Here is a 20404-nt window from a genome sequence, read left to right as displayed (position 1 = left end):
AGAATTTCGGCTGCAATCTTTGATAGATTTGATTATAACCTTTACTGACATACTCTAATGCCAATCAGTTCAATCCATGTACCACATTTCTGTATCCCGAGGTCAAGTTGCTCCCTACTTTCTCATTTTGCCTCCACACCTATCCCCATGTTCAATCCTTAAGCTGGAAGTTTAAGTGAAAGGAAATCAGTACTCCTTCAGAATATTCTGCGCTGACTGTGGGAAACTATTGTCAGAGGTTTTACACTAACAAAGAGCCAAGTAGCAGGGCTGGCTCATGTGTTGCTGTAATGCAACATTGGTCTTGTACAGGCTGATCTCATCAAAAACCTGCCTTCAATTCCTTTCACATATCTTGCAATGATTACCCATAGCATGATACTTTAAAGAGAAAAACCAGCAAGTGTAGAAAGGATTAAAGAAAAAATCCAAATGGGCTTGTGGAGGGATGGGAGAGGCTCAGACTGAAGAAAAAAACCCAGAAATGTTAAAGAAAATGAGGGCAAAACAAAGCAGGAGTTTAAGGCAGAAAAAAAGCTTTATTTAATTATTATGGGCTGGAATTTCTGAGCTCCAGGGCAGGGTACCACAAGGATGAGCTGGGGAACAACTCTCGGAAGTTGCCAGATAAGGATTGTATGGTAATTGCTTGGCAAGTTCAAACTACCGATGGGCAATTGCCCTGAACTAGGAACCACCCAAAAATGCAATAATTTTTGGATGGTTCTGATTGTGCTCCAGCAGTTGGTTATCCAGAAACAGTCCAAAGATGTGTGGGTTAGGTGGATTGGCCATGCTAAATTGCCCCGTAAGTGTCAGGGGGATTAGCTAGGGTAAATGCATGGGCTTATGCGAATAGGGGCTGGGTGGGATTGTGGTCGGTGCAGACTCGATCGGCCGAATAGCCTCCTTCTGCATTGTAGGATTCTAGGATTCTAAACAGAATTAAAACCAATTCTAGCTCCTGGGTAACACAATTTGTCCCCCACAAGTCTCACCTCACCTCCCAGACCGCTATGCGACTCCCCCTACTGCCACCTCTAGATGAATCACTGATCCACCACAGGACTCCCCAACCCTGAACTACCCTCCCCTCACCACCCCCTGGGTCCGAGAGCCCCCCTTCCTCCCCCTAGTTCCAACTCACCTCCCCCTAGTTCCAACTCAATGGAAGTTATTAATATGATAGGTAAGGGAATATCTGTGGGTGTTACTTATATAAACTTTCAGAAAGCATTAAAACAATTCCACATTAGAGACTGCTAAACACAACAGAAAGAGTATAGAATTGGATATAATCTATTGGCTTGGAGACAAAAGAGGTTAGAAGATAGGAGTGAGAGTAGAGTTAGTGGCTATGTATTCAAATTGGCAGGGTTTGGCAAGTTCCCCCAGGGATTTGTACAGGGGCCACTACCTTTCAACATATTTATAGAAGGGCCTGGGTGAAATAAAATAGGGAGCTGTATTTTTAAGAGATGACACTAAGTTAGGTGGCATAGTAAATAGAACAGATGGGAGCAGGAAGTTACAAAATCAAATCAAATCAAAGAAATACTGATTCATTATGTGAGTACGTAAAACTGTGGTTAATGAGGTTCAATGCGGGAAAGTGGGAATTCATCCTCGTGGACCCAAAAAATAAATTATCAAAGTATTTCCTAAATGACAAGAAGCAAGAAACTGTGGCTTCGCAGAGAAGAATTTGAACTCAAAATAAAGAATTCACTCAAAACTGGTGGATAGGTACAAAATGAAATTGATTGAATTTTAGCCTTTATATAAAGAGAACTGGCATGCAAAGGTATGAATGCTAATCTGCAGCTGTACCGAGCTCTGGCTAGACCTCATTTTGAGGACTTAGAATTGATGCAGTACATTGTTGCCAGAACAATACTTGGGGCTAAAAGAGTTAAATTATGAGACTGGGTCGCATAAGCTTGGCTTGTACTTCCTTGAATGCAGAAGACTAAGATACGGAAGCAGGGATGTCTTGCTGCAATTCTACAGGACCTTGCTGAGGCCACACCTGGAATAGTGTGCAGTTATGGTCTCCTTATCTGAGGAAGGATGTTCTTGCTATAGAAGGAGTGCAGCAAACATTTACCAGACTGGGATGGCAGGACTGATGTATGAGGAGAGATTGAGTCAGTTAGGATTATGTTCACTGTAGTTTAGAAACCGATAAATTTCTTACAGGACTAGAGAGAGGGTAGATGCAGGAAGGATGTTTTCGATGGTGGGGTGTCCAGAACGAGGGGTCATAGTCTAAGGATATGGGGTAAACATTTTATGCCAGAGTTGTGAGGATATACATTCACCCAGAGAGAGTGGTGAACCTGTGGAATTTTCTACCACAGAAATCAGTTGAGGCCAAAACATCGGTATGTTTCCAAAAAGGAGTTAGATATAGCTTGAGATGAAAGGGATCAAAGGGGATTGGGGGTGGGGGGGGGGGGGGGGGGGGGGAGGCAAGATCAGGCTATTGAGTTGGATGATGAGCTATGATTATACTGAATGTTGGAGCAGCCTTGAAAGGCCGAATGGCCTACTCGTCCTTGTTTCTATGATCTAACTGAAGCATTTAAGATGATTAATGGATTAGATAGTTTGTCTCTATCTACTCTGGTAAAATATGCAAAGCTCGAAGCGATGATCTTAAAATTAGAGTTAGACCATTCAGGAAGCTCTTTTTCACATAAAAGAAATGGAAATCTCGAAGTCTGCATATGCCCAAATCTGCAAAGGTGTTGTACATCATTACAATAGCATACTGACCTCAGTACAAATTGGACCCTTCATTTGAGCTCACCCTAGCAGTTTCAAATCATTCGAGGTTACCTACGATCTGTAAAATTGATATTTTGCGATCTAAACAATCAAACTGTGAAAAATAGGAGTGCGAGTAGTCCATATGAGCCTCCTCAAGTTGTCTCTGCTATTTAATAAAGTAACAGCCAATCTAATTTAACTCTGCTTTCCTGCCTTATTACCATATCCCTTGATTCTCTTAATGTTCAAAAAATCTATCAATCTCATTCATGGATACACTGAACAACTGAGTAGCCACAATCCTTTGAGGAGAGAAATCCAAGGATTTACAACTCACTCAGTAAATATATTTCTTCTCAGTCCAAAATGGCCAATATGTTATCCTGAGATGATGACCCTGTGTTCAGGGCATATAGGCTGTCAGCATGCACACTGCCAAGCCTTTTCAAAAAGGATCACCTCTCATCTTCTAAACTTCAGGTAATATTAGGCCCAATCTACACAAATTCTCCACAATGGCAATCCTCTCATCCCAGGATCAATCTGGAGAACTTTGTTACCTCCAAGGCACTGAAAGCAAGCATGCAGGTATAGCAGAAAGGTTGTTCCTGCTGGTGGTGTGTCCAGAACCAGGGATCATAGTCAAAGGATAGCGGGTAAACCTTTCAAGACAGAGTAAAGTACAGGAGTAAAGATGTCTTACTGCAACTGTATAGGGCCTTGGTGAGCCCATGCCTGGAGTATTGTGTGCAGTTTTGGGCTCCTTATCAAAACAAAATTGTCCTGCCAAAGAGGGAGTGCAGTGAAAGTTCAACAGACTGATTCCTGGCATGGCAGGATTGCCATATATGAGGAGAAATTGGGTCAATTGGGCCTGTATTCATTGGAATTTAGAAGAATGTGAGGGGATCTAATTTGAATATGTAACTCCCTCTTTGGGAACCAAAGCTGCACACAATACTCCAGGCATGGGCTCACCAAGGCCCTGTACAGTTGTAGCAAGACATTTTACTCCTGTACTCAGAAGAAATGTCTCCTTATCTCTGTCCTGAAAGGTTTACCCTCTATCCTTTGACTATGATCCCTGGTTCTGGACACCCCACCAGCAGGAACAACCTTTCTGCTATACCTGCATGCTTGCTGGACAGATTGAATTGTGGGTGGGATCGTGGTCGGTGCAGACTCAATAGGCCAAATGGCCTCCTTCTGCACTGCAGGGAATCTCTACATGAATGCAGGGACGTCATTTCCCCTGGCTGAGGGGTCTAGAAAAGGGGTAGGCCATTTAGAACTGAGATGAGGAAAAACTCTTTCACTCAGAGGGTGGTGGACCTGTGGAAACCATGGCCAGAATGTTCATGCCAGCAGGATTTTCCCATCCCATTGAAGTGAATGGAGGTTTAGCTTGGTGGCCAATTCTCCAACTTCGCTGCAGCGGGAGCAGCAGGTAAGATCATGTCCCATGTCACTGAATATATTGAAGCAGGAAATTGTTAGATTTCCAGACTTTAAAATTTTTAAAGGGATATGGGGAGAGCATGGGAGTATGGCGTTGAGATAGAGGATCATCCATGGTAATATTGAATGGTGGAGCAGGCTTGAAGGGCCGAATGGCCTCTTTCTGCTCCGATTTTCCACATTGCGATGTTTTTAAGGCTTCTTTAAGCAAGGAGTCAAAAACGCTGCACAATACTCTGTGTGATCTCATATAATTGCAGCCAGATGTCTTTGAAGAAGAGCCCACAACATTCTTTTGTTTTCCTGATTGAAAGATGGAAGTCGCATTTTATTTCTCTCAAATTCGGCAGAATTCAGCTCATTAATCCGTACAAAATAGCCATGATGTGGAGATGCCCGAGTTGGACTGGGGTGGGCACATAAGAAGTCTCACAATACAGATTAAAGTCCAACAGGTTTATTTGTTATCACGAACTTTCGGAGCGCTGCTCCTTCTTCAAGGTGAGTCACCTGATCAAGGAGCAGTGCTCCGAAAGCTCGTGAAACCAGATAAACCTGTTGGACTTTAACCAGGTGTTGTGAGACTTCTTATTGTACAAAATAAATATGGGCTGGGAGATTGAAAGTGATAAAGAGAGGTGAAAACCAAAGTGATGTATTAAAAAATGTTATTTCCAGTACGATTGGAAGTGAGTGATTAAGGTGCGCCACTCGCTGACCATCTATTCCCCAAACTTTTGGAAACATCAGAGAAGTAGTAATTACTGAATGAACAATCTGCATTTTAGGAAAAGCTTGAAGGCACTGAAAGCCCACATGAAGATTAGGTGCCCACCTTGGTTCAGATGAGATCAACAGAAATGCCCTGAGAATGACTAAAGGTATTTTAGGAGAGGAGAGAGGAGGAAAACGCGGTTACCTTTGGCTGGTTCTTCTAATAAATCCATGATAACGGAATCTGCTCCCTTTGTGTACATGATAATCTCTTCAGTGAGGGGATGCTTGACTATTACTGACATCCTCTTCCTTGTTGAATCAAATGCTAATGTGTGCAACAGTTCAAAGGTGAGGAGATCTCCTTGAGGTAGCTCCACAGTCACTTGGTCAGGGGTCCGAGACAACAAGGTGAAATTGTAAGCCCGGGCAGCACGCACAAGAGCCGCCTCGTCTGGGCTTTCAGCCTCACAGCAGAACTCCAAAGTGCCTGTTTTTTCATCAGTTTCTGCAATAATATCATGGTCTTCTCTACCAATGCCTTTCACAACTTCTCCACTTCCACACACATTATTGATGAGATCAGGCCCAGAGTCAGCATCATCTGTTACACTCTCAGCACTGGAAGAAGTGGGACTAATTTTACAGGCTGGCGATGCTTTATTGTGCAAACTGTCTGGTCCATCGGAGCCCGATTGGCTTGGTGTGGAAACGGAACTCGCGCCTTTCAACTTCAGCTTCTGAAATAGGTGCTGTAGCTTCTCCTGGGAATTTGTTGATGTTTTTGATAAAGATGAAGGCAACACCTAGAATTATTGAAACAATTGATCAGAACTTGCCCTCTGACAGAACTTTGACAAAATATAACTGCCCGTCTCTAATCTGGAGAACTTTTAGTTTAGTTATTAATGTCACATGTAGGCTTACATTAACACTGCAATGAAGTTACTGTGAAAAGTTACTAGTCGCCACATTCCGGCACCTGTTTGGGTACACTGAGGGAGAATTTAGCATGGCCAGTGCACCTAACCAGCACGTCTTTTGGACTGAGAGAGGAAACCGGAGCACCCGGAAGGAAACACACACAGCCATGGGGAGAACGCGCAGACTCCTCACAGACAGTAACCCAAACTGGGAATCGAACTTGGGTCCCTGGTACTGTGAGGCAGTAGTGCTAACTACTGTACCACCCTGCGTAACTGTGTAATCTACTAGAATTTGTTTTTAATATTTTGCCCTCAGGCTTATATTGTAGCGAAATCTACAGATAGGTGACCTTTTTCCTAGTCTCTGCCACTGGAGAAAACACTCATGGGGGTTTTACGGCCTGACTCATGCCCGAGGTCAACGGACCTTCCCATTGTCTGCTCCTCACGCACTCCGATTCCCGTGGTGGGCGGGACGGTAAAATTCCGGCCACTGTCTAGGAAGTTGTAAGTGGGTGGGTTGGGGGAGTGGTGAAGGGGGGCTTGCAGTTTAATTTTTTAACCAGTTGAAAGGAGTGGGATCTAGTCATGCACAGGAAACCCGGAAGTTGCAGTTTCCCCCAATGTTATGATGTCTTGACCCTTGTGTATTTCATCACAGACAGGTTCCCTATCCAGAAGACATCAGCTTCATCGCCTGGATTAGAAGGGTCAGGGATCTGTCAGATTGTGGGGGTCGGCAAGACAGATTTGCTGGATCCAACAGAGAAACGGAAAGGCACTAACTCCCTGCATCCAGGATGTTTTTGCCTTCCAAGACTCAGGAAACCTCGCCGGGGAGAGTTACATTTGAAATGGTGAATCACTATGAGGCACCCACCCCCCCCCCGCCCCGCCCCGGTTTCCCAGAAGAGAATGGAGAGGTCAATCCCGTGCCCCAACCTGAGCCAATCCAACCCCTCTGGCCTTTAAGGGACCGTTCTTTTGCAGCCTGGTGGCAGCAGCAAAGGAACAGATGGCCATTGGACCTACTTACCTCCTCTAGCCCCCTCAGGGCCCAAGGTGCCATGCCAAAGTGTCAGTGCCAGTGTGACAAGGGGCAGTGCACTGGTGGCACTGCCAAATTGTATGGCCTAAATGGAGGCTGAGTGGGTGTCTGAGTGGGAAGGGGAGGGTCAAAGGGGAAAAGGGGGCCTGAGTGGGGGAGGGCAGTTCTGAGGCAGAAGGGGGTTTGAGTGGGGCTCTGAGGGGGATGGCGGCTATGTGGGGCTTGAGTGGGGGGGGGGGGGTGGGAGGGCACCTGAGTTGTGGAGGGGGGGGGTTTCTGGTCAGGTCACCCTCATGCCTGCGTGGTGTGGGAGATGGGAGGGGAGATGTGGGGAGGATGTCCCTCTTTGGCGAAGGGCTGGTGGTATTCCCTTGGTCAGTGGGGGGGAGGCGGACACCATTTCATTTTGAGGGGGTGGGGGAAGAGGGATCCGGTAAACGAGTCCAGTAAACTTGGTCACCCTTTAAATGTCTCCAGATTTCCCGCTGGCATAGACACTTAGTCCCAATTCAGGAGTATCGCCCCCTTAGTATTTTTTTGGTAAAATTTCAGCCAATGACTCTGACTGAATTTAGAGAGCTGCCTCACTGGCTAACTACACCAGAGTCAAATTCCTTCTAACGCAAGCACAGCTGCCTCAGTGCGTCGCTGTCGAAGCTATTGGTCAGAATTCTCCAACTGTCCACGTCCCGCCGTCACTGCAAGTGAGGATGGAGAATTTGGACCAGAAAATCCCACTGGCGTGAATGGCCGGAAAATCCCGGCCATTAAGTAGCTCACTTGGCTAAGGGAAATTCCTTAAAAAATAGCCTGCGTTAAGGATTAGATTGAGAGCCTGTGGTAAAAGGTGAAATAAACTCTGAAAAATGTAGGTGTAAAGTTAAGAAATGTGCACCAAACTTAACACAACAAAAACTCCACACCTAAAAATAATAGGTCATACTCAGCCAGAAATCAGCTGTTAACCTTTAAGAAATTTGTTCTCAAAGGCCAGATTGGTAGTTTAAAAAATATGTTCCGTTTTATACAGATCTTTAAGGCGGCCATTGCATTTTTGGGAAAAATACAAAAGAGGAAGCCGTCATCTCAACTTACATGATTTTTACCTTTAGCAGCTGTCAATTAAACCACACACGATACAGGCAGCCGGCTGAGGCGATGAAATGTGAGCATTGAAATTCAGAGACAGGAAGCAGCATTGTACAGAAGTTCCTGATTCGTGCAAATCAGAAAACTCACCCTATATTTCAGAATGATCAATTATTTAGATAGTAGTTTTAAACTACTACAAAATTCAGAGTACATCACAAACTGGTGATGGACAGAATTCAGACGTCAAACTGCAAGGGGGAAAAAGCTTTCACTATTAATGATACAATCCGAATCAAGATCTGTTATGTCCTTGAAATGCACTTCAGTAAATCTTCTTAAATAAGCTTAAAAGTTGAAAACAAAAAGTGCTTAATTTTCCTCTTTTTTTTTGCAGCAGTAAGTTTTACAACAATAAGTGCAGGGTCCCACAACATTCAAGTGACCAAAAATGGAGTGTGATTGTACCACGTGCGTTGTACTGCAATACCAGTCGTTCGCCCCTTCCCGAGGCACAATGTATGCGGAACATGCTGTACCGGGCCAGGTACTATTAAAATTGATCCAATCTTCAATTTTTAAACAGAATATTCAGCTCATTTCACAAGACAGTCCACAGAAACTAATGACCCTCGCCATCTTTTTCTTCCTGGTATACGTGCGTCCATAGAATAAATTTTAACAATTTAACCAAAATAGCATCGACTTACTCGTTGCCTTGGTTGTGTTGCTGTGGAAACCACAACTGTGTTACATAATGTCAAAGCTAGAAAGAAATCTATGATGCATGCACTTTCCAATCCAGTGCCAGCTTCTAGTCGAGTCAGTGAGTCCATATGCACAACCGCATCTTGAATTCTGTTCAACAATTCTTCATCAGGAATGATATCTTTCTCCTAAGGCGCAAACACAAAATAAAAGAAACGTAAACAGCATCTCCCTTTAATTATGAATTGGATCAGTGGGACCCGAGGCTAGATTCTGTATTCATTGACTGAGTGTATAACTTCATCGCTGAACTTCACTCTGCTGTTCAGTTTAATTCTAATATAGCTGCAAAATTGCAGACTTTTCATCAGGCACATTTGCAAAGGCTTGATCACTGAAAATGGATAAGTGATTTGTATTCAAAGTGAAGCTTGTTTCTCTAAATCTCGCAGAGACGTTGCTCGCACCCCTCGTAATTTTATTCCACTGCAGTTTCAGACTCATGCTTTCTTACATGTGACACTGTTATCTTGGCACAGTTCCATTACCCCAGCAGGTGCTGACAAGCTGAACATCTAACAATCATTGCGATCATTGTGACATGCACATTATCAGCAACTGCTGCTGCCTCCTCTTAGGCCACGGCACCGTGTTATATAAAACTATTTCAAAATTCCACCGCTCTGTTATTAAGTTTGTCTTAGGGCTAGGAAAGAGTTTACCAGCGAGGAGGTGGAATAGACATTTTTGACTGTGACTTAATGAAGATTTTCACTTCATAATAGCAGAGACTGATGAGCAGAAGAATACATTTCATAGTTACCAACTGTTACGTTTGATTTTTTGCCACCCCATTTGACATTTTCATTTCACCGCTTGCCCATTCCAGCTTTAGCCATCTAGTTCCTATTTCTCATAGCTGAGAAGTAGTTTAAAAAAATAAAATGTCCACTTTTTTTTACAGCAATCCAACGCTAAGTGAAATATTGAATACAAGACTAGCGCACATGTACACATTGGGCAGAATTTTGCTGATTGGGCAGAAAGTCCAACATTGGGAGGAAATATATACCTTCAGCGTGCACCATTGAGGCCCCCTCAAGGAGGTCGGTGAGCGGTGGCCTTGAGCAGTATCAGCCTGGGACCATGTCAGTGCCAGCGTGCCAGCCTGACACCCTGGCACTGCCAGCCAGGCACCCTGTCAGTGCCCACCAGGCATATTGCTTTATTGACAGCTCAAACGTGTAGTGTGTGTTTATTGACCCTTTGAAGGCAACACAGCAAAGTAAGGGTCATCTTATCTTCCGGATTTCAAAAAAATGACAGTCTAACCAATAATTTACATGAGAATCTGCTAGTACTAAATGGCCTTTGTAGTAACTTGGCTTCGCCAATTAAGAACAAACTACAGGTGTTTGTTAACTATTTACAGTGTGATGCAGATTCAATGCTTCCAGAGATGATGCTGGGATCTAATTGCTGGGACAAGCCCAAACAAGTTGGAGCGAAGCCCCAAATCAGTTCCTGATTGGTCAGCCTGCATCATGTGACCCTTTCAGAAGCTCGCACCTTAAAGCAGCCAGACACCACAGTTTCTAATTAACTTAAGCAAGGCACAACATGGAAATTTTGTGGCTTTCAAGGAATAGACAAAGAGCTATTCTTTAGCAGCATCACTTTATACCATACGCTTCCCCTTCTAAATTAGTGGAGGAGGTGGCAGCCACAAAGTGGTAATGCTGCTGGATTTATAATCCAGAGGCTTGGACTAATACTTCTGGGACACGAGTTCAAATCCCACCAAGGTAGCTGGAGGAATGTAAATGTAATTAACAACTCTGGAATAAATCACTAGCCTCAACAACAATAAAACTATTGGATTGCTGACTGGTTCCCAGGGCGGCACGGTAGCACAGTGGTTAGCACTGCTGCTTCACAGCTCCAGGGTCCCGGGTTCGATTCCCGGCTCGGGTCACTGTCTGTGTGGAGTTTGCACATTCTCCTCGTGTTTGCGTGGGTTTCCTCTGGGTGCTCCGGTTTCCTCCCACAGTCCAAAGATGTGCGGGTTAGGTTGATTGGCCAGGTTAAAATTGCCCCTGAGATGCGTAGGTTAGAGGGATTAGCGGGTAAATATGTGGGGGTAGGGCCTGGGTGGGATTGTGGTCGGTGCAGACTCGATGGGCCGAATGGCCTCCTTCTGCACTGTAGGGTTTCTATGATTTCTATGAAGGGAAGGAAATCTACCAGAGTTACTCAGTCTACATGTGACCCCAGACCCACATCAATGTGGCTGATGATTATCTGCCTTCCAAAAATTGCACCCAGCTCTTCACAACAGCTCATAGGGTGGGCAATAAATGCTCACGTCTCAGGAATGAATTTCTAAAAATCCTACAGGTGCGAGTGAGTAGTACCACTATTATCCACAGATCATAGAATCCTTACAGTATAGAAGGAAGCCATTCAGCCCATCGAGGCTGTCCTGACCACAATCCACCCAGTCCCTATTCCCATAACCCCACACATTTACCCTGCTAATCCCCCGACACTAGAGACAATTTAACATAGTCAATCCCGCACATCTTTATACTGTGGGAGGAAACTGGAGCTCCTGGAGGAAACCCACGCAGACACGGGGAGAACGTGCAAACTCCACACAGACAGACAGTGACCCCAGGCCAGAATTGAATCCGGGTCCCTGGAGCTGTGAGGCAGCAATGCTAACCATTGTGCCATCATGTTCAACATGCATCAAATTGTTCAACAGATATCACAGTTGGTAATAGAAATCAAGCAAACAATCTTGCAAACAAAAGCCAATTTTGCGAAGTGATCACAACTCTCCCCTCTCTGATCCAGGCAGTCTCGGGAACAGTACAATATGAATCTCAGAAATCTCCAAACATACCATCACAAAGATGCATTGTTTTTCATGGGGAGACACACATGAGAATTCTGGAAGTTGTGCATTAAAAAGTAATCAGCCAGAATCTTATCACCGTTCATGCCGGCAGGATTTTCCTATCCCATTGCAGTGAATGGAGATTTGGCTGGCCATCAAATTCTCCAACCTCGCTGCAGCTGGAGCGTGGCGTGAACGAACGGTAGATAAAATCTTGCCTTTATGTCTCTTTAAAAGGCCATAATCGTTAAACGTTAAGAATTAACTAAAAGTTAAAACTGAGAAACAAAGTCAAACTTCTTCACTCAGTTGGCTTTCTTGACAAGGACATTGCCAGTGAAGGCAATTCAGGCAGTCAGTGTTAACGGGTTTAAAAAGTAATGAGATGTGTAGTCAGAAAGAAGACACAGAGACTATGCTGACCAGATCAAAAAGGAACTGGCTTCTTGCACTGGTTTTTTTCTGCTCTTAAAAGCTTTCACGATAGTAAAAAACAAAGAACAAATGACAATCACCTTTTTCAAGGGGTGTATTGTAAAGACTGTTTGGCGAGAGCAGTATTTCAAACACCATAGATTGTGCCTCATTTATCTTCCTGAATAAGAAATGGGTCTATTCATCTTAGCAACATTAAAATACCTCGCTCTTTTCTGGAGCAGACGAGCATCATTCCACCACAATATATGCTATTATTTTTCACTCCATTAATCTGTCAGGTGCAAGTACTTTAACTGCATTAGTTGTTTTATTATGCCTCCAGTTACTCCATCTGTTTTAAGGATCTTAAATAGTATTTAGTAATAGATCAGGCGGCTTTTTGTCATGGATTTACATTCAATTGTTTTAGCTAATTCTTTCAGAAGCAGACATCTTGTGTGATGAACCACTTGAACCATTCCATTTGATTACACCATGCAATATGCTATAATTTTAAATCATTTTGCGGCGTCCATTGATTCCAGCAATGTTCCTGAGGTGTCGATGTAAAGTACAATACACGGTAAAGTGCTTTGGCATTTTCCACTTAAATTGTTGTATTAAAGGATTAGAGAGCTTTCATACATCCCATTGACTTTATAGAACACCTAATGAAAGTTATTCTGCAATATAATGTGGTCCACTCACGGACAAATTTGTCCTACTTGTATTGAAGGACCTGGATTAAATCAGACACAACAGATAAAAAGCACACGTGCAAGATTTGTGCTTGAACAAAGCCCCAAATTAGTGATAAAATTGAGCGTTTGTGAAAATTATAATTCCAAGGGTAGTACAAGATTGCAAACATGATTGCAAGTCTGATCAGGAGCTAAATTACATATTCGGGCAAATTCCATTCAAACACTCAGGAATGAAAGCTCATTGATAATTTGATATTTAGATGGATCTGGAACTTTGTATGTTACAATTGTTTAGGGTCTTGGTGAAACCAAGCCTGGAGCACTGCACAGTTTTTGTCTCCTTCCCCAGGGACAAAATATACTTACCTCAGAGGGAGTACAACAACGATTCACTCGACTGCTTCCTGGAATAAAGGGATAATTCTACGAGGAGTAATTGAGTAGACTAGGCTTATGTTCCCTAGAGTTCAGAATATGGAAGGTGATCTCAGTGAAACATATAAAATTAAGGGTCTTGATAGCGATGTTCCTGCAATAAGTCTTCGGAGGCAGAAGTCCCTTCACCAAAATCCCTTTATTTACAATTCCAATAGCAGTGCGCAGAGTGCCATCAATCAGCAGTCTATCTTCGGGAATGCCAGAGGAACTGACACTCCTGGTTAAATACAAGGAAAAGTCTCCCTGATTGGCCCACCAATTGACTCCTTAAATCAGGGAGCTCATATTCCAATAGGCCAACTTCAATGGCCTGATTGAAGTCATTACAGTTCCCCTTGACAGTTTAGAAATAGGGGTCACAGTACTTTAGTCAGGGTTAGTCATTTAGGACTGTGATGGGGAGAAATTTCTTGTTTTGTAATTCTCTGCCACAGTCAGCTGCGAGTTGCTGAGTATATTTCAGTCAAAGACTGACAGATTTTTGGATATCACTGAAATCGAAGGATATGGAGATAATGCAGGAAGATGTGGCTGAGGTTTGGTCTGACTGAATGACAGAGCAGACACGTAGGACCAAATGGACTACTCCCACTTCTATATTTTATTCAGCATGTAATAAGAACATAAGAAATAGAAGCAGGAGTAGGCCATCTGGCCCCTCAAGCCTGCTCCGCCATTCAATAAGATCATGGCTGATCTGATAGTGGGTTCAGTTCCACTTACCCACCCACTCCCCATAACCCTTAATTCCCTTATTGGCTAAAAACCTATCTATCTGTGACTTAAACATGTTTAATGAGATAGCTTCTACCACTTCATTGGGCAGAGAATTCCAAAGATTCACTACCCTCGGGGAGAAGAAGTTCCTCCTCAACACTGTTCTAAATTGACTCCCCCGTGTTTTGAGGCTATGCCCCCTAGTTCTTGTTTCCATTGTAAGTGGAAACAATCTCGATGTTTCTACCCTGTCTAGCCCCTTCATTATCTTATATGTCTCTATAAGATCTCCCCTCAACCTTCTAAACTCCAAAGAGTACAGGCCCAGTCTGCTCAATCTCTCCTCTTTTTTGTATTCTCCTGTACAGGTGGCCTCAGAGGTCAAACCCAAAATGGTGGAACTAGAAGGTGTGGGCAGTACCAACTACTTATCTTTGCTGCTGGTGGCAATGTCTATGAAGGAATTATAAATTGCTGGTGAAAATTTTGAAATCAATTCTCTAGAGTGAAGAGCAACAAAAAATTGATTGATGTTTGGAAACTCCAACCTAAGCTGTAACCAGGTGACACGGCAGCTCAGTGGTTAGCACTGCTGCTTCACAATGCCAGGGACCCGGGTTTGATTGGGTCTGTGTGGAGTTTGCACATTCTCCCCGTGTCTGCGTGGGTTTCCTCTGGGTGCTCCGGTTTCCTCCCACATTCTGAAAGACGGGCTGATTAGGTGCGTTGAGCTGAACAGGCACTGGACTGTGGCGACTAGGGGAATTTCACAGTAACTTCATTGTAGCATTAATGTAAGCCTTACTTGTGACTAATAAATAAACTTTTTTTTAAAAAACCACATCTGAGGTAAGGGGCAGTTTTCATTTTATATTTTGGGTAAACTTTCATGAAATCCAGAAATTGCAGTTATCTTCTTCCACCCACAAGGACTACAGCATTGAATTTAATACTTGTGCTCTGTAAAACGATTCTCCCAAAGCTCAGGATCTATCTCATTGCTACAGCAGAGACAGCCGAGTATTCATTAAAGCCCAAATCATGGGGAAGATGTTTCCATTAGTAGGAGAGACTAGGATCCATGGGACGAACCGTTAAAACCAAGATGAGGAGGAATTTCTTCAGCCAAAGGGTGGCGAATCTATGTAATTCATTGCCACAAAAGGATGTGGAGACCCAGTCATTGAATGCATTTAAGACAGAGATAGATCGGTTCTTAATTGCTAAGGGGATCAAAGGTTACAGGGAAAAGGCAGGAGAATGGGTTTGAATAACTTCTCAGCCATGATTGAATGACAGAGCAGATGCGAAGGGCCAAATGGCCTAATTCTGCTCCTATATCTTATGATCATATGGCCTAAATCAGGATAATGTTTTACTTACCCAGCTAGTTATACCCTCAAAAAAAAACTTGACTAGATTTGATTTTCATATGGACTTTCTCTTATGATATTATTCTGTTACCACATCGTCAATACATTTTTCAGACCACTCTCCTCGTGTCTGCTCCGGGTGCTCCGGTTTCCTACCACAGTCCAAAGATGTGCGGGTTAGGTGCATTGGCCATGCTAAATTGCCCCTTAGTGTCAAGGCAACTAGCTAGGGTAAATATATGGGGTTATGGGGATAAGACCTGGGTGGAATTGTGGTCGGTGCAGACCTGATGGGCCGAATGGCCTCCTTCTGCACTGTAGGAGTCTATGATTCTATGGTGTCAGGCCAACTGGCCTTTAGTTTCCCATTGGTGTCTCTCACTCTTTTCTTAAAGAGTAAGGTTCCATTTGCTACCTTCCAAGCATCATTTGAGAATCCAGAAAATTCTGAAAGATCAAAATCAACGTATTTACTCACTCTCCAGCTCCTCTTTAAAAACTCCTGAATGAGGGCATCAACTGCAGGGGATAAGTTGGTTTTTTGGCCCATTAATTTCTCCAGCGATTTTTCTCTACTAATATTAACTGCTTTAAGTTCATCATTTTCATTAGACAATTGCTCATCCACTATTTCTGGTATGCTCTTTGTATCTTCCACTATGAGGACAGGCACAATGTATTTATTAACCATTGTGGGGATGTCCTTATAATATTACAATTTCTCAGACTTCAACCATTAAAAAAACCACATTTATTTTTGTTCATCTGTTTTCTTACATTTTTTAAAAAGTTCTTACAATCTTTACTTAATATTTCATGCTAATTTACTCTTATTTTATTTTCTCTCTCTAAGAATTTATGAGTCATCCTTTAACCTGTATAATCATAAGAACTGTTACAATCTTATTTTTTAAAAATATGCCTTTTTGTTTACTGTGTGTCTTAATGTTACTTTGTTTCTGTGAGTTGTTCAGAAAATAAATGTAGTTTATGGGATTTATACTCAGATAAGTAAATGTTAGAAAAAGGTTATAGTTTCAAGCGAGTTTAATTTAATGTTTTTGTGCCCTGAAGGGTAAAACCTAGAGTTAGATCCATGCTGCACAAAGGTGTTGTATGTGCGGGGGTTGGTTTCAATTTCAACTATGATTCTATTGTGCTTAGAGAGGGCTATGGCATGAACAATAAATAAGCCAGCAGAAGTATGCAGGCATTGCTTGACAACTGGAAGTACTTTTAAAGGAAAAATGCTTTTTTGTTCTTAGTTTTAGTTGAATTTGTTGGCAGTTGGAGATAGGACACCAGGGACTGAGCATCTATCAACTCTGCCATTCCCAACCTGTCCAATCTTTCTTCTGGCTAAGAGGCAGGCTTCCTAAATAACTAGTTATTGTCCAGACAACAAAAGAATTGGGGCAGAAAGACTGAAGCTAAGAGACCAAGGCACTGCTCATAAGAATTCAAGGAAGAATATGAAAAATGTTCTGAGTTAAAGAGACAATTACAGCAACCAGAGTTAAAGTGGGAAAGCAGACTTCAGAGGTAAATCAAAAGTTTGACACCATTTTAATAATTTATTTTATTTATTTGTGTCACAAGTAGGCTTTCATCAAGACTGCAATGAAGTTACTGTGAAAATACCCTAGAGTCTGGGAATTGAGAGTTAAAGCAATTGTGAACAGGTTGTACAGCAGTCAAGAAAAATAAATTCTAAAGGGGGTGGTATAAAACCTAGACTGGATTCGCCGTTGAAGGTGAAGCAGAAGCTTTGTTTAAGAGAGTCTTTTGGAAAACCTGGATTAGATTTTGGAATGTAAACCAAAGGGAAAACATCATAGTGAGAGAAGATTTTAAAAGATGTATTTGGGAGGGGAGTTTGAAAACTCAAGGAATAATATTTTTTTCCGATCACCTCTGAATCGTCTGCCCCTTACTCTAAAGCTATGCCCCTTCATGACTGACCCCTTCAACCAAGGGGAACAGCTGCTTGTGTGGACGACACAAAGGTGGGAGGATTTGCGGATAGCAATGAGGACCATCAGAGGATACAGATCGGTTGAAGACTTGGACGGAGAGATGGCAGATCGAGTTTAATCCGGACAAATGTGAGGTAATGCATTTTGGAAGGTCAAATACAGATAGGAAATATACAGCAAATGGCAAAACCCTTAAGAATATTAATAGGCAAAGGGATCTGGGCGTACAGGTACACAGGTCACTGAAAGTGGCAATGCAGGTGGAGAAGGTAGTCAAGAAGGCATACGGCATGCTTGCCTTCATCGGCCGAGGCATTGAGTTTAAAAATTGGCAAGTCATGTTACAGCTTTATAGAACCTTAGTTCGGCCGCACTTGGAATATAGTGTTCAATTCTGGTCGCCACACAACCAGAAGGATGTGGAGGCTTTAGAGAGGGTACAGAAAAGATATACCAGGATGTTGCCTGGTGTAGAGGGCAGTAGCTATGAGGAGAGATTGGAGAAACTTGGTTTGTTCTCACTGGAACGACAGAGGTTGAGGGCGACCTGATAGAAGTCTACAAGATTATGAGAGGCATGGAGAGAGTGGATAGTCAGAAGCTTTTTCCTAGGTTGGAAGAGTCAATTACTGGGGGGCACAGCTTTAAGGTGCGAGGGGCAAGGTTTAAAGGAGATGTACGAGGAAGATTTTTTACACAGAGGGTGGTGGGTGCCCGGAACTCGTTGCCAAGGGAGGTAGTGGAAGTGGATATGGTAGTGACTTTTAAGGGGCATCTTGACAAATACATGACTAGGATGGGAATAGATGGATATGGTGCCCGGAAGGGTCAGGGGTTTTAGTTAAGTCAGGCAGCATGGTCGATGCAGGCTTGGAGGGCCGAAGGGTCTGTTCCTGTGCTGTAATTTTCTTTGTTCTTTGCTCCTATTCATCCTGCCCATACCCGTTATAATCTTATAAACCCAATCATGTCCCTCTTCATACTTCTCTGCTCGAGAGAAAACAATCCAAGTCTATCCATTCTCTCCTTACAGTCCAATTGCTCCATCCCAAGCAACACCCTGAGGAATCGCCTTTGTAGCCCCTCTAGTGCAATCACATCATTAGTGCTTAATACCCAAAAAGAGAGGGGATGTGATTAAAGTTTATTTATTAGTGTCACAAGTAGGCTAACATTAACACTGCAATGAAGTTACTGTGAAAATTTCCCAGTCGCCACACTCCGGCGCCTATTTGGGTACACTAAGGAGAATTTAGCATGGCCAATGCACCTATCTAACATGTCTTTCGGACTGTGGGAGGAAACCGGAGCACCCGGAGGAAACCCACACAGACAAGGGGAGAACGTGCAGATTCCGCACAGACAGTGACCCTAGCCGGGAATCAAACCTGGGTCCCTGGCGCTGTGAGGCAGCAGTGCTAACCACTGTACCGCCCAATGGAAATGTTCAATTGAATGGTAATCAATTTTCCAGAGATAGCCAAATATCAACATGGAAAGCTGTCACCGAGGCTCAACAATTTGATGCCAAAATATTACATTTTGCTCTTGAAGAATAGTAGGTAGTACTGGAATAACAATTCTCCCAGACGCTGCCAGGATAATTATATTAATTAGAGAAACCTGCTGCTGCACCCTTGGTAGTTATTGCAACCCCGGGATTTGAAACACAGTGGGTGGATTTATCAGGCAGTTGCAGCCAGAAGTATTTAGAACTGTAAATTGATTTTACCCTCCACTGTAATTGAAATCTATTGCTACGTGATCTGAATTATATGTTTTCATTAAAAAACATTATTACAAAATAATTTTATGTATCACTGTGAAAGATGAAATTTTGATTCTAATTTTCTTTTCACCAAATATGCAGCGGAGGGAGACCAAAAGAATGTGAAAGAGAAAGTAGATTCAATCAATTTCCCCAATTAGGAAATACTAGAATCCTGTACAAATTGCGAGGCGTCAATTCTTTGTGGAATTTCACCCTTATTGCCTTAGGCACAATGTCAAATAGTTGGAATTGGCATATTAGAAACATGCAAGCACAGCTATCAACTGCAGAATATCCATCAAATTAATGTTATAGATTACTGGGCTATTAGGTTAACTGGCATACAATGAGCTGGGTTATTGAACATATACATCAGAACTAATGAATTGCTCCTAGCATTTTGTACTCAAGGACATGAATTTTTATCACAATCCACAAATATTGTTTGGCAGTGCAGTACACTGTACTATTTCTTGGTTTTCATCTGCTAATAGCAATCAACATAGTGCAATTCCTGAAACAATCGGGGCGGTATGGTGGCACAGTGTTCAGTACTGCTGCCTCACGGTGCCAAGGACCTGGGTTTGATTCCCAGTTTGGGTCACTGCCTGTGCGGAGTTTGCACATTCTCCCCCAATCTGTGCGAGTTTCCTCTGGGTGCTCTGGTTTCCTCCCACAGTCTGAAAGACGCGTTGGCTAGGTGCATCGTCCATGCTAAGTTCTCCCTCAGTGTACCCAAACAGACGCCAGAGTTTGGCGACGAGGGGATTTTCACAATAACTTCATTGCAGTGTTAATGTAAGCCTACTTGTGACGAATAAATAAACTTTAACTATAATCATTGAACCTTCAGTGTGAAGTCATCACACATCAGTGGCGTGTTATGATCAGTGGACTTTATAAGATGGTTGTGTTTTAAACTGTTCCCTTTTAATTCAAGGTAAAGTGAAATAATTTGGAGAGAGGGATGTGACTTCCAACTAAATTGGCCCAGAGACAAGCCCATGTGACCTGGTTGCTATGGAGACAGGGGTTCAGGTCAAAATATATTGAAAGTAAATTGCAAGTTTTAACACCCAGACACAGAAGAGGAGGCAACTGTACTTGCTGCATACAGATTTCCAGAATCACCGAGAGAAATTTGAGGAAGATGACTTATAACAGGTGCTCCTATGCTAAACAGGGCAAAATAACTATATCTGTGTTAATTAACAACTAGATAGATTCCCTGTGTGAAGCAATGAAGCTTGTGGGGAGTAAAGGGCCAAATGTTGCCAGTGGGTGGTTTGCCACTGGAAATCCATTAAGATATGTTCAGAAGATTAAGTTAAAAGAACACTGAAAGAATATGTGTGGAGGAGCAGAGAGAAGAGTTCTTGTTAAAGCTTGGG

At 42.9% G+C, this 20404-nt stretch overlaps 1 protein-coding gene across 1 annotated transcript in view; it reads right to left on the bottom strand.

Annotated features, from left to right (window-relative positions):
- The window catches only part of atp10b (ATPase phospholipid transporting 10B), a 105240-nt gene that overhangs the window by 46007 nt on the left and 38829 nt on the right, over positions 1 to 20404 (bottom strand). Inside the window, 2 exon segments of the mRNA XM_078231726.1 lie at positions 5150 to 5750; positions 8718 to 8903. Of these exon segments, the coding sequence (XP_078087852.1) occupies positions 5150 to 5750; positions 8718 to 8903 (787 nt within the window).

The sequence above is a fragment of the Mustelus asterias genome, chromosome 16, assembly GCF_964213995.1.
Source record: "Mustelus asterias chromosome 16, sMusAst1.hap1.1, whole genome shotgun sequence".
NCBI lineage: Eukaryota > Metazoa > Chordata > Chondrichthyes > Carcharhiniformes > Triakidae > Mustelus > Mustelus asterias.
The sequence above is the reverse complement of the archived record's forward strand: the minus strand, read 5'-3'. Positions and strand labels throughout refer to the sequence as shown.